This window comes from Taurulus bubalis (assembly GCF_910589615.1).
Source record: "Taurulus bubalis genome assembly, chromosome: 1".
Taxonomy (NCBI): Eukaryota; Metazoa; Chordata; class Actinopteri; order Perciformes; family Cottidae; genus Taurulus; species Taurulus bubalis.
This window is the reverse complement of record NC_136589.1, coordinates 36,368,122-36,381,717: the sequence shown is the minus strand read 5'-3', so window position 1 is coordinate 36,381,717 and position 13,596 is coordinate 36,368,122. Positions and strand designations below refer to the sequence as shown.

Below are 13,596 nucleotides of genomic sequence, written 5' to 3'. Positions count from 1 at the left end.
TAGGTGAAGCCATGAATTGAATTTGTGGCTGTCTGGAGCCGGTCCTGCCTTGTGCCATGTAAATTACAAGTGTGGCATTGTAAATTGGCAGTAAAAGATCCAGTAAGGACTAATCAACTACAAATGAGAACACCACCGGAGACCACAGAAAGGACAGAAAACTAAAACCGGCACTGCTGTTTAAACAAGTTTATTGCATTGACTTTGCATATGACACAGTGAGAAGTACAGTCACAAGAAACACACGAGATCTGTAGGCCGTTAGACTTCATCAGGTCCCTCTCAGTCTGTTTACTGGTTCATGGCGCTGCAGTAAGCTGCATCCTGGTTAGTGGTGAGCAGCTTGTCCACTTTGACTCCAATGGAGGACAGCGTGCTGTGCAGCTCCTCGAGGGTCTCCTCGGGCAGGGTGGGATGTCTGCTCATGATCCAGACAAAGTCCATGTGTAGCACGCCGAGGTCGGTGCAGCTGTAGACCAGAGAGTAGTTGTCGTAGTCGGTGGACAGCACCCAGTAAGGAGCGGGGGGAGCGTCTAGAGGTGTAAAGGGACAGGAGAGTCGAGTGAACACATTTTCTAAATTGATATAAATCTACATCTGAAGAGCAATCTTTGCAGGTTTGTAATAAATGATATGTCCTTACTCTCAAAGAAGGAGACCTGCAGCTTGGCAGGCTCAGAGGGGTTTTTTGCTGTGGCAGAGCCACTGATGGAGCTAATGGTCCCATCAGCACTGAAGGAAAGAAAAGAGAACCCAAAGTATTAACAGCAAAGCATACCTAAAGTATTAAGTAAAAATACTTATTAGGCAGAATGGTCCCTTTTCAGAGAAGTATATTATAATTCAGGTCATATCAATGCTTAAACATATAAGCAGCCTTTTTTTGATTGTGACAGATGGTGGATGTATAGCACATTTCAAGTACTTTATATACTGTTGTATAGTTCAATCTACAGCAGTACCATCATATTGATCATATGTTTTGTTTGTGTAGTAAAGCCATGTATTGTATAGAGTAGCATACAAAATGTAATACTCAGCTGAAATAAAATGTTCTTAATATTGTATTTTAGTACAGTCATTGAGTAAATGTAAATTACAATCATATCCTGGAAGGAATACATACGAAAGATATAGTTTGAACTAATAGTTTTACAGAATTAGACTATTTAACCAATTCAACTGTTACAGGTTGCACAAAATATTTATTAATGAATATTTATTCTTCTTAGCTTGGACAGTAAAATAGACCGCCTGTATATCTCATTTGTAGCCTCAGGAAGGAACTGTTAGTGGGACTGTTGTGGGCCAACTCTTCATAAAAAAGACATTTTGATGCAGGCGGAACACTCACAGCAGCTCGCTGTTGAAGACACCAACGACGGCAGGGCTCTGCAGGCTGTAGGTGGCAGTGCTGCACTCGCCCTTCTGGAAGGAATTTGGCAGTTTCTGGATATCGTACCACTTACCGAGATACTGCAGAGCAAGAGCACAAAATTAAGTTATTGTTCAGGAATCTTGAGGATTTAAGTAGGAATTTTTGTTTAGTTGAACAAATTGTCACCCTGGGAGGCCTAATTTGTTAACTTCTGGAATTTAAAGTAAAGAAAATGAAACAGAAATGCTGCTTTATCCCCATACAGAAAATATTGAAGTAAAATAAAAGGTTCGGTACCCTGGCAGTATCGAAGTTCTCCTGAACGGCCGGCTTGGGGCATCTTCCTGGCATGATGACCTGAGCGCTGACCGCCAAAGCGAACAGAAGAGTGAGGGAAATCACCTGGATGGCATTCATCTTTTCACCACAACCTGTAGAGAACAAAAAATACTGTTTGGTTATTCAGATTTGAGAATTAATGATAATGAATTAATTTAGATATTCACAAAAAGAGACACCTGCTACTTGCTTACCTGTATTACTGGGGAGCAGTGAAGTTATGAGCTTTGCTGGGGGTTTTATGGATCAGCTTTTCAGCAGCTCCTCCTTCATATTTACTGCTGAGGTTATTTTTCAGAAAACTGTGTGAGAAATGGCACCTGTTCCCATTTTGTGTTTAAAGAAGCCTCTGACGGAAAAACAATGACTGGAGTGCCATCCAACTCCATGACTTTGTTTTATGACCAAATACCTGCAAAACTAATGATATTCCCATAACCTCAGTTATATTTAGCGTTTTGTGCTATTTAACAAATGTTAACATGCTAACACTTAAAACAAAGATGATGAACATGGTAAACATTCGCATGTTAGCATGCTTTAAAGATGACCAACCACAATTTAATGTAGGAAAAATACTATATTTGTCTATGTCCAAACAAGTAAAATTATTGTTTCATAACTTATGTAAATCTTTAATAGTTTTATTGATTTCCTCAGCAAGAATATTTCTTTCCTTTTTTTGGACTGCTGTTTGGAGGGAAAACGGAAACGTTTAGGATGTAACTTTTGATTTTGACCAATGAAAATAGCTTTAAGGTCGACCAAGTGTGCAAAACTTCGCAGAAATAGATCAAGGGTGAGAGGTTTTACAAAAAAGCGGCACATCGCTTTGCCTGTTTGCTGTTTGTGAGCAGGTTAGGACATCTTTATTCACACCTCTTAAACAACATGTTTTTTGCTCGTTTGCATTGAGTCCAGTAAAGATGTGTACACAATGTGAGCATTGTTATTGTGAGCATGTTAACTTACTAATAATAGAATTTAGAGCAAAAGTCTGATTGCAAGTGTTTTAAATTAAATATCTATCTTTAAAGGTGATGCTCAACCACAATTCAATGTTAGGAAGAAAGCACATTGGGAAGCATTTTGAAGGCCGACTTTAATAATAACTTTTAACAGAAATCTTGAATGTAGGACTTATACTTGTAGCAGAATATCTTTACAGAGCGGTATTGTAACTTAATTAAAAGATCTGACTACTTCTTCAACCGCTGCCTCAAAGATGTTCACTGTGTCAGTGATTATTTCCTAAGTGTAATACAACCAGGATCTAAGGGCTTTGTCAGTTATTTCAGGGATTCTTTATCCTAAAGAATCCTACCCGGGATCTCACGATAATCGAGATCTAAACAAGATTTCCACAGAGAGTAAAAGATGTAATACTTCGAACTTTGAGGAATTACAGCTTTGGTACGGTTGTCACTGGATGGGGAAGAATACCGGAAATGCAGGTGATCCGGACCCCAGATTGTTTCTGTCATTAGAAGATGGACGGTTGTCTGCGCTGATTAAGTGAATTTATAGCTGGGCCTGTTTCTTGACGTTAAATCTGCTCTGATCCCTTCGCCTCACTGTGACTCTATAATGCTGGGTGCAAAGAAGACGGACAGAAATCCCTCATAAAAAGCTTACAACGAGAAGATTCTTTAATTAGCGGTTTAGATGTCCTAATGCTCTGCTCTCTTAATTCCTAAGCCCTTTATTAGTCTCTTTTCAGTCAAAATTATCAACCCACTCGTTTTTACAGCACAAGCACGTGTTCCTCAGATATGTTTATGATTATTATGTGTTTATTACACCTGGATCACTGAACAGACCTTAATCAGACCTTATCTTCCCAACACATTAATGTGTCTGTGTCTCTGTGCTGCAGCATGCTGAGGGTAGAAGCCTGAATTTGATGTAATGCATACTATAATGGTGTGATGAGTGATTTCCTGGCTCACAATAGACCCCTTCAACACTAAAGGATCATCATTTTAATGTCACAGAGTGCCAACGCTTTGGTAATGACCAGGTGCACCTCTTCATGTTTTGTCAGAAAGGTAGCTGCAGAAAAGTGAGCTGCACTGTGCTCATCATTGGGAGATAATTTGAGGAAAAATAGCTTCAGATTCCAGATCTCTGCCCAATGTGGTGGAAGAAGAAGAAGATGAAGAAGACGAAGACGAAGAATGATTGCAGATTAAAACAATCTAGTAAATGCCAATATTCCAATAATGCTGATTAAAGAACACACATTGGCACACTAAGCAGCAGGAGTCTCTGTATTTAGGCAAAGTTTAAGCTATTAAACTCAAACAGAGGCTGATGGAAATGTTTTGCAGGGTTTTGGTCATACACCGAAGCATTTGGTAGAGTAGATTTGGAGCAGATGAAAAAATAAAGTAAAATAAAGTCAGATGAATTCAGCTTTGTGTTAACAGGGATGTTGCTGTCGTTTGGGGGGCACTGAGGTCATACCCTCTGCTTTTTTTCAGGAAAAGCATAGTTAACAGTACAGTAGGCGGTACTTTTCTCATAAATAAATACATAAAAGATTTAGGATTTCTGCACCATAATTTTATCTCTGGCAGTATATATATGAACAAATTAAAATAAATAAATATGAATGAAAACTGGATGAATAACATATGAAAAATATAAATATTGTAAAAAATATAAATAAATAGGTGGGGACTGGAGACCTCAATGTTTAAAAAATTCTGCCTTTGGCCCTTTTTGTAATGTGTAAATACATTTTGGCTATTATGGAGTCCTGCCATACATTTTACCTTCATGATGGTTTAGCTTCAACTGACATTTTGGAGGACATAGTTTGTGGTGCAGAAAATAATAGAAACACCTGTAAGTGTAATGCAATACAGTTCAACAGCATCACACACAGCTTGGTGTACCTAATAAACTGGAAACGTGTGCAGACAACACAGTGGATCACTGACCTCCAGCATCACTCAACTCTATAGGACCTCTTTGCTGTCTTGCAGACTAAAGCCGGTAGAAACACCTCACTGACCCCTCCTTCATATCATGTCTGCTGTTAAGCAAAATTACCTCTCAGCCCACCAACTGTGCACACCTTTATGCTCACCCGGCATTAAATAAAAGATCATTCAGGGCATGCTGTAAGCGGTTGGTGAGCACAAACTGTCAGATTAAGGGGTCTGAGAGGATCATCCGGCCAACATTTAGTCGGATTTCTAGCAAATTACCACCAAGCATGTTTGGGCACCCCGGGGAGCTTAATACTTCTGACACCCAGACTAGACATGTGAGGAAAAAAACAAAAACAAGACAGATCAGTTGAATTGTTAAAGTCTACAAGCAGCATCATGTAACTGCTCTGCATGTGGTCTTAGAGCAGTTAAGAAGGGGTGGGACATTTTACCACTGGAAAAGGAAGCTAAGCATTTAGGTGTCTTAACTATGGTCTAAAGTGCTAACAAGGGATTAGTGAGGTAAACGTTGAAAGAGGTTTAGCACTCCATGCTTACGACCAGTGCTGCTTCAGTAATTACACATCAATTGCAAGGTGCTGCAAGCAGTTGGATGGGAGATCATGGTGATGTCAGGACAGGGAGGGCTTACCGCAGGAGATAAGGCCATCTAATGGAGATGAAATGAATCGGTATTTAAAAGGTCTTTTTTAGTTAAGGCAGTTAGCTGGCAGCAGACAGTGCCGTTAGTACAGTTGGCTGGTTAGTGGGAGGCCATTTACAGTCATTAGAAGTGAAAGAGGAACAGAAGTGAGAGACAGTCTGTGAGCTGACCAAAGGTTTTTTTCCTTTTCCTCTTGGTATTTTTGCCTGAATTGGGACAAAACCAATTCCAAGTTCTGCTCACTGGTGTGAATTTAAAGGTAAGTCCATTAAAACTTCCTCTTTCAAATTTCTCTGTCCATTTCCCATTTTCTGTCTTTGTGGCGGATTAAACAAATCCGTTGTACTTAGCTAACCTAAATAGGTTGTACTTTATTGTTGTATGTCACATTCACTCTGCAGTTTTTCTTTTAAAAGCACAAAATATACTTAGTTTATTCCAGAGTATGCAATATGATGCCTCCATATGAATATGTATGTATATCAAAAATAACAGTAACAACCTTAAAATCCAACGCACGTAGCTGAATATTTTCATCACAATGCAATAAAAATGCAAAACTTTCAAATGGTAAACTGCATAAAAGGCGACTGATCCTTCAGTAAGTGATTAATCTCAAGGCCAATGTGATTAGAAGACCAGCCTTGAAATCTGGATAATTAACCTAATCATTAGCCCAGATTCTGTAAATAGCGCTTATTGAAATGAAAATGATACTAAAACACATGATGAATTAGCTTGTGGTTCTTATCAACTGTGATGATTTGGGTTTCCATTCAAACATATATGTCTATACAGCCTTATTGATATTATTAAATTTGATCCCTTCAATCAGCTTTTTCTTGTGAGGTTTTCACTCCATAACTAATTCTTAAATCAATACCACCTTCAGCTTGCCGCTTCAAATTCTCATAAAATCGAAACCACGTGTTGTAACTGACAGAACATGACATAGCTTTAGCATGTCGTGTTAAGGGGGATTAAGAAGGACGAGACAATTCTTCTGTCTTGTCTGATATGACCTCCTCAGGGCTCCATCTACGTCGTCAGCAATTTTTCCCTTTAATTCATTCTTGTAATGAGATTAACCAGGCAACAGCAAATCCAAGGAATCCAATCCCCGGATTTGGCAGCTGCGGTGTTGCCTGTGTTTGTTGAAGAAATAAGGGACAAGAGCTTTTAGAGCTCACCTGTAATGACACTTTCACCCACAAAACGCTGCTTCAAACTTGCATGTAAGATCCAGTAAGAAGTTTGAGTGAGGTTTGAAGATGTTAAGTCTACAACTTCTCTTAAAAGATGAAAAACAAAATCTTAACAATGTGTTCGTGGTGACCAATGAAGCTTCAACAAAGTATTCTTCACAAGCATAGCTGCACTTTGTGTTTCTCACGTATTATCTCAAAATTAGAGTCACAGAGCTAAATATGCGATTTGCCGGGGTTCCCGGCAAATTCCCAGGGTTTTAATCTGGAAAGAAAAGGTGTTTAACAACACTTACTGTTGCTCTGTATTCACAGAATCATAAATACTCTTTTAAACATCTGCATGAATTGCTGCACAAGTAAAGAGCTTTTTAACCTGTTACCCAAATTCTTAACAAAAATCTTCACTCAATTTGGGCAATTTGTAACATCAAATAATACAAAAATAATTCAGTAGCATTATTAGCAAACTTCTCACATTTTAAGGTATTTTGTCGTAAATTTATATTTTACATTTGTTGTACTTTGTTTATTTTAATATTTGTAATGTATATGATGGTTTTGTTATTCGTGTGTTGTTTTGAATGTCTGTCCTGTCGCACTGCAAGTTTACAAAAGGCAGTTTCCTAATATTTGTTTGTATTGGCAATAAAGCTAAAGGCATTAGAATATGTTAATATGAATAGGTATCTTTCCAATATTTTATATTTTCATGCAAAATTACACGTCAATATGTATGTAGAAAAAGAGCAAGCTTATGTCATTGCTGGCTGTCTGAAGGAAGCAGCCACAACTTGAGAAAGAGTTCAAACATATTTAGTTATTTTGAAGCAATTTGAATATTTTTTTTTATCCAGATGGTCAGAAGATTCCTTTGGGTTCTATTTAGAAGGTTTTTTTTCAAATATCCCACATATAATTTTTTGGGGAAACTGCCATCTTAGCTCTGTGACTCGCATGTAATGCAAATTCATTGTCTTTTCCTGATGCAACAGCTGTTCAGTTTTTCACTATTTTCTGTTTCTGCAGAAACTCAAGGATCAAACTTATATTTCTTGGTTTCCATTTTGGCTATTTTCCTTTCGTTAATTGTGTAATCTATTCAAAATTTGAATTCTAATCAGCTTGAAAAATTTATTTGTTTACAATATCACATATAAAAAGTGTAAATCATTAACTCCCAGTGTGTGAAGGCGATAATACATTACACAATGCCCTGAGGCTCAGAGTTTAGTTCCCACTTGGAAATTACAGAGGCATAAATGTTGAAATACATTTCTTCTCATTTGCTGATGCTAGCTGTTATGACATTGGCAGAGAAGTAGGTGAAGGCAGGGTGCATGTGTTTGCGCCACATAGCTTCACATAAACCGATTGCATCCCCAGATTTATCCCCAAGGTGTTTTTAGGACATCCTGGGAGCTAATGGAGCTAATAGGCTTAGCACTTAGGGTGTATTGTCCGGGATGCTTACAGGCAAGGTTTGCAGAGGGTAAAACTCTAAACGTGCGGATTACCTCCAACACATCCCTTTAAAGTGCTGTATAGCCAGGACTTAGCTAATAGGATCCTGAGGGTAGCAGGGGCCTGAAGGTGGGGATGGGGGTTGGCCGGGCCAGCAGGGCGGGCGGTCTCAGGCAGGTCAGCAGATGTAGCTAGCAGACTGTTGCAGGACTAATAGGCGGATTACAGCCCTCAGATTAAATGAGCTTCAGAGGGAACTTGAGGGACTGTGGATAATGCTCAAGGCCTCGGGGCAAGTCTCATGACAGCATTTCTCTTGGGGGAGGGGGCGGCATGTCGAGTAAAGAGATCACTATAAACTAATACAATATGAAGAGTGGGTGGTGACCTTCTGTGCAGACTTGGATTCAACCACCCGTAAACATATTGCACACCCTGGTCCTGGATTAGCAGAACTGGATTATTGCGCTGTCGTTTACAGTATCATATTTTGTAATGGGATTTCTGCAGTGTAGAAGGCTAATTGGAGGTGTCTAAGTCGATTGTGCTTGTTTACACAAGCTGCTGGCTCAGCCAAAAGCAATATGGCCATTTGGAGTATGTATGTGTATGTGTGTGTGTGTGTGTGTGTGTATGTGTATGTGTGTGTGTGTGTGTGTGTGTGTGTGTGTGTGTGTGTGTGTGTTTGAGTGTGTGTGTGTGTGTTTGAGTGTGCTTTTATTACTATACTTACTAGGACCAGATGTTCTGGTAAGGATGGAAAGATGAAACAAAATTACATTTTAAGAGGTTAGTATTAAGGTTTGGATTTGGATTTAGGTGTTAAACTTAATTTTAGGATTAGGTTTAAGTAACGGCGAGGGTAGGGGTTAAGGTTGGTTAAAGATTAATACTAGACTGGAGGTAAGAGGTGAGAGGAAGGATCAAAGGTTGGGTGTGTGTGTGTGTGTGTGTGTGTGTGTGTGTGTGTGTGTGTGTGTGTGTGTGTGTGTGTGTGTGTGTGTGGATCCCATATTGGCAGTTTATTGAAGTCCTCTTTTAAAACATTTTATTATCTAGTTTATATTGTATTGTGTCTGTTTCGATTTAAATCTAAATATGTCATTGTCACAGCTCTGCTGAAATACAAACACCACATGACAGTCCTCGTGCTGATAAAATGAAGTTTGGTAGAATAGAATGGGTTTTTCCTGGGGGGGTTTATATATTATGTGTCTACTTTTGGAAAATAACATGACAGCACAGCAGCCATAATTAGACTCTTTAACACATAGCTAGTTGCTGCCTCCTTGTGGCAATGATAAGAAATTACAAAATGTATGCGTCCATCCAAAGTAAATTGTCTATAAATGTCTACTTTAAATGTATATATAGCTTTATATAAAGCAGTATTATATTAATCAGTAATCAAAGTAATTGTCATATTTTCCATCTGTTTTCCAACAGCCTTCAGGTAGTGTGTGTCATGACCCCACGAGAGCAGCTGAGGAAGATGACAGCGCTGGGAGAGCAGGGGGCTTTGGATGAGAAGCACTGGTACCGTCTGGTCAACGGCATGTCAGCTGGAGGTGAGACATGAAAACATGGAGGAGACGAGGAGACAACAGCATACAATATAGTTTAAGAAAACATGAAAAACAGAATTTTTTAAATAAATCCCATGGAATGTGAATAGATTCATGATTTTTTTTCATGATTTTTTTTTTCTTCACATTTTATAAATTGTCTAATCTGGAGCTCTAAACAGGTTAAACCAACTTTGAGACCTTGACAGCCATGTATTGATTTGAGTGGATTGTTCTGAGTGTTGAGTTGTACCTGCAGTCTCCAGCTTTCACAGTCGGTGCACAGCATTCAGCTGGACTAGACTTCCCCAACCTTCACTGACCTGTGGTGCTTTTTTTTCTTCTCTTGCAGAGCTGAGGCAGAGGCAAGAGTTGATAATGAGGAACCAGATGGCCATGGCTCCACAGATCCTCTCCCAGGGGCAGCAGAGGTTACAGGGAGTCCCGACGCAGTACGAACCTCGCTTCATGGAGAGGTCTGTACCTGAATACACGCTTACAACACGAAAGGGTATAGTTCTGGTGAAGGGCATCCTTTAGAATTGTCAGTTACAGGTGCATTTGTGAAGAAGACATGGAGAACTGGGCATGTTTCTGTACAACTGATGTATGTTTCTGTACAAGGAAAATGTTATGATTGGGAACCAAATGTAGCTTAGTCATTAACAAAACAGCAATTATTACAGCATGTCATCTGTCCCTTGATATAATTTTCCCATGCTTTTCCTTCATCAGGGATATGGTTCCCCCCTCTGAGATGGTAGCATCTGACGCCAGACAAATGCACATGGGCCCTCACCTGGGTCCACCTCTACCTCAGCATGGCAATGTCATGCCCGGGAGAGCTTTCCCTGGAGCAGGTAAGCACGGCTTCAGTTTCATACCTGAGAAAATTCCCAGAATGTTTGCATCGTCTCTTGAGGAATGTGAACAAGCGCTAACAGCTCGTCTGCCTTTACTTTCTTTCTCAGCTGGCTATGGCTTCTTGCCCTCAGAGCCCATGGAAACAGTTGCCCGGCGACAGGAGTTCATTCACAAGCAAAATATAGCCAGGTAGTGTGCGCACAATATCATCAGCACCTCACAGAAACATTCGACCGGCACACACGTCTGCGTCACATTTTGCCGACTACAAATGAGACATATCGTGCATTGTCAGAATTTAAATTGTGATGATGTGGCTCCATCATTATTGTTGCTTAAATATGTCTAATATTTGTGTGTGCTCCTGCTCAGAATGGAGATGAATGCCATCCTGCACCAGAAGGAACTGGAGAACGCCCACCAGAAGGGACTTATGGGAATTGACAACCCTATGTCCTACCCTTCCAACCACATGGCGTTCAGAGGTCGTCAGCGCATGCCGGACGGCCACGACGTCTACGTCCACCGTCCCACCCTGGATGAACTGCACTCCAACAGCATCCTCATGTCAGCCAGCCCCTACCCACCCATCAGCACGCTGCACAGAGAGAGGGGACGCAGGGCTGGCAGGAGGCCGAACATCCACAAGAGCGCAGAGAGCCACGTGTCCAACCTGAAGGGCCAAACCGAAGATAAGAGTGTAGAGCAGAGCCCGGGAGCCACTTCGGGGGAGGAGAAAGAGGTGGAGGCAAAGGGGGACATAGGAGAGGAGTGTCCCACCAGCAAGGTGCATCATCAAGCAAAAATAGAGTCTGAACTCTCTGCAGGAGGCAGGAAGAACTACAAAGAGGGAGAGCCAGGCCTCCGTAAAGTCTGTGTGAACAGTCAAGATGGGTCCGATGTGGCCAACAGTGGTGCAAATGATAAAGACTTATCCAATCAATGTTCAGCTTTCCACGAGAAATTCATGTATCCCTCCACTGGCGGAGCACTCACAGGCATGCCTTACATGTTCACCGTCCCTGGAAATGGTTTCCTTCCACCTGGTGAGTTTCTAAAGATAGATTACAATATATTATTTTAACAAATAATTTCATGTGTCTATTACAGCACCAACAAAGATGTCTGTCGTTATTTTTTTTCCAGGTCCACCCAATCTCTTTCTCAACAGTGATGATGTGTCTGAAGACATACGGAAGTGGACAGTGAATGATGTTTACAACTTCATCAACAGCGTACCCACATGTTCAGAATATGCTCAGGTGGGGTTCTGTATTTTTCTGTATTTATCTGTGCTCTTTCTGTTGTGTCTTTGTTGTGCTGATGCTGTGTGAATTCACTCCGCAGACGTTTAAGGACCACATGATCGACGGGGAGACCCTGCCCCTACTGTCAGAGGAGCACCTACTGGACACACTGGGACTCAAGCTGGGACCAGCTCTTAAGATCCGCTCACAGGTAGGAAACACAAACTCTGACTGATCCATTCAAGACTTGATCCCTTCAAAGATGGGATGTGTGCTCTTTTAAAATAAATCTCTAACAGATTCCAAAAAATTAAATCACACTTTTGCCTCAGTGGTCTTTAAAATCTGTAGGGTTACATCCTATGTCATCTATTTGATTTGGGTAAGAAAAAGAAGACGTTTAACTTGCAATAGATGTAGCCTGTGCAGAGTAAATAGAATTAGTAAAAGTACAATATGGAGCATCAGAATGACAACAAATAAAGTGTAAATAAATTATATTAATTCAGCAAAATGCTATCTGATAAATGATCTTATCCGGTGTTCAGTAGGCTTTTTTTCACAGCAAACTTGTCATAAGAAAAAAACAGGTATACTAAAAATATTCTCGATGTCTCGGTTATATTCAAGTAACCCAGTGTGACAAGAAAGTAAAGCTCTCTGTGAAATGTTCTCTGTGAAAAAGACCTTTGGAGGAACATTATACTGCTTGGATTCTTGCAAAGGTGTTGATAATTGTGACCTCCCTCTGCCGCACTTCCTGTCCACTACATACAGGTCACTCATCATTCCTTTAGAGACTGACACGTTTGCAAACACGTCTTTCAATCATTTTATTTTAAGTTTGTACAAGTTACACATTACCTCACATTACTAGACAACGAAAAACAACAACAAATAAATAAAATAAAAAAATAACACATAACAGCATAACAACCAACTATACGAACTACGACGAACAAGGGACAGAAAAACAGACATAAATCGAACATAAATCATCATAAATCATCATCCTCAAACACGTCTAATATGTGTTGACTTTCTTTATTCCTCCACAGGTGTCCCGGCGTATGGGCAACATGTTGTACATGATGAACCTGCCACTCTCCACCTCCAGACTGCAGGCCAATCCGGAGAAGCCTGCAGACCGCTCATCAGAAGTTGGCTCCCCTGTGAACTGCAACAGCGAGGAGATGATGGCGAGTCCAAGAGACCCTGATGTCCTCAAGTCCACAGAACAACTGCATGAGACAGAAAACAATTCCCCTCCATCTGCTAGCAGTGAGACAGCCTGATCAGAACTGATAAAGCGGACCTTCACCAGCCTGCACCTGCAGTACAGCTCCACCTGGCGGCCACAGTCAAGGATTTGTTTACATTATGATTAACTGGATTGAAGATGTTTTTTTTTAATATCTGCTAATTTTTTTATGCACAAGTTCACACTTGGCCTAGGTATATGCTAAATATTTGTATTGTGTGTGTGTATATATATATATATATATATATATATATATATATATATATACATGTGCATATATTTTTAACAACCAGTGGAGTGAAACTGACAATAAGACAGTCCAATAAAATGTTTCTTTTCTTCTTTACATTACAGGCCTCTAAACGTCTGACTGTAGCTTTAAACGTTCTTATTTTTCAAGCTGCTAAGCGTCATTTCTATCGTAGGACATAATAAGGACCGTAGAAATAATATGGGAATGGTTTTATAATTGAATAATGAAATATCTAAGTGGGATGTTTGGATGTTTGATACACTTTTGCGTTTGTTGGATTGTAAATAAAGTGTTTTTTCTACCTAGAAAACCAATACTGGTATGGCTTGGAATAAATAATTGAATATTAAGTATCACATATTATAAGAAAAAACGTTGAAGCCTTTATGGACGAGAGGTTGTCTGAGCGGACTACAT

At 40.0% G+C, this 13,596-nt stretch overlaps 2 protein-coding genes across 2 annotated transcripts; one reads left to right on the top strand and one right to left on the bottom strand.

The window, feature by feature from the left end:
• Positions 1–291: 291 nt before the first annotated feature.
• LOC306743954 (apolipoprotein D-like) lies at positions 292–1,795 on the bottom strand (the record flags this gene model as incomplete). Its single annotated transcript, XM_079226516.1, has 4 exons — positions 292–533; positions 644–732; positions 1,355–1,476; positions 1,676–1,795. 4 exons carry the CDS (start codon positions 1,793–1,795, stop codon positions 292–294), a joined length of 573 nt encoding a protein of 190 aa, XP_079082642.1.
• Positions 1,796–9,454: 7,659 nt separating this feature from the next.
• Positions 9,455–12,960, top strand: samd7 (sterile alpha motif domain containing 7; the record flags this gene model as incomplete). The annotated part of the gene is made up of 8 exons (XM_079232727.1): positions 9,455–9,557; positions 9,907–10,030; positions 10,290–10,414; positions 10,526–10,607; positions 10,791–11,464; positions 11,565–11,680; positions 11,766–11,876; positions 12,724–12,960. 8 exons carry the CDS (start codon positions 9,455–9,457, stop codon positions 12,958–12,960), a joined length of 1,572 nt encoding a protein of 523 aa, XP_079088853.1.
• Between the last annotated feature and the right edge of the window lie 636 nt (positions 12,961–13,596).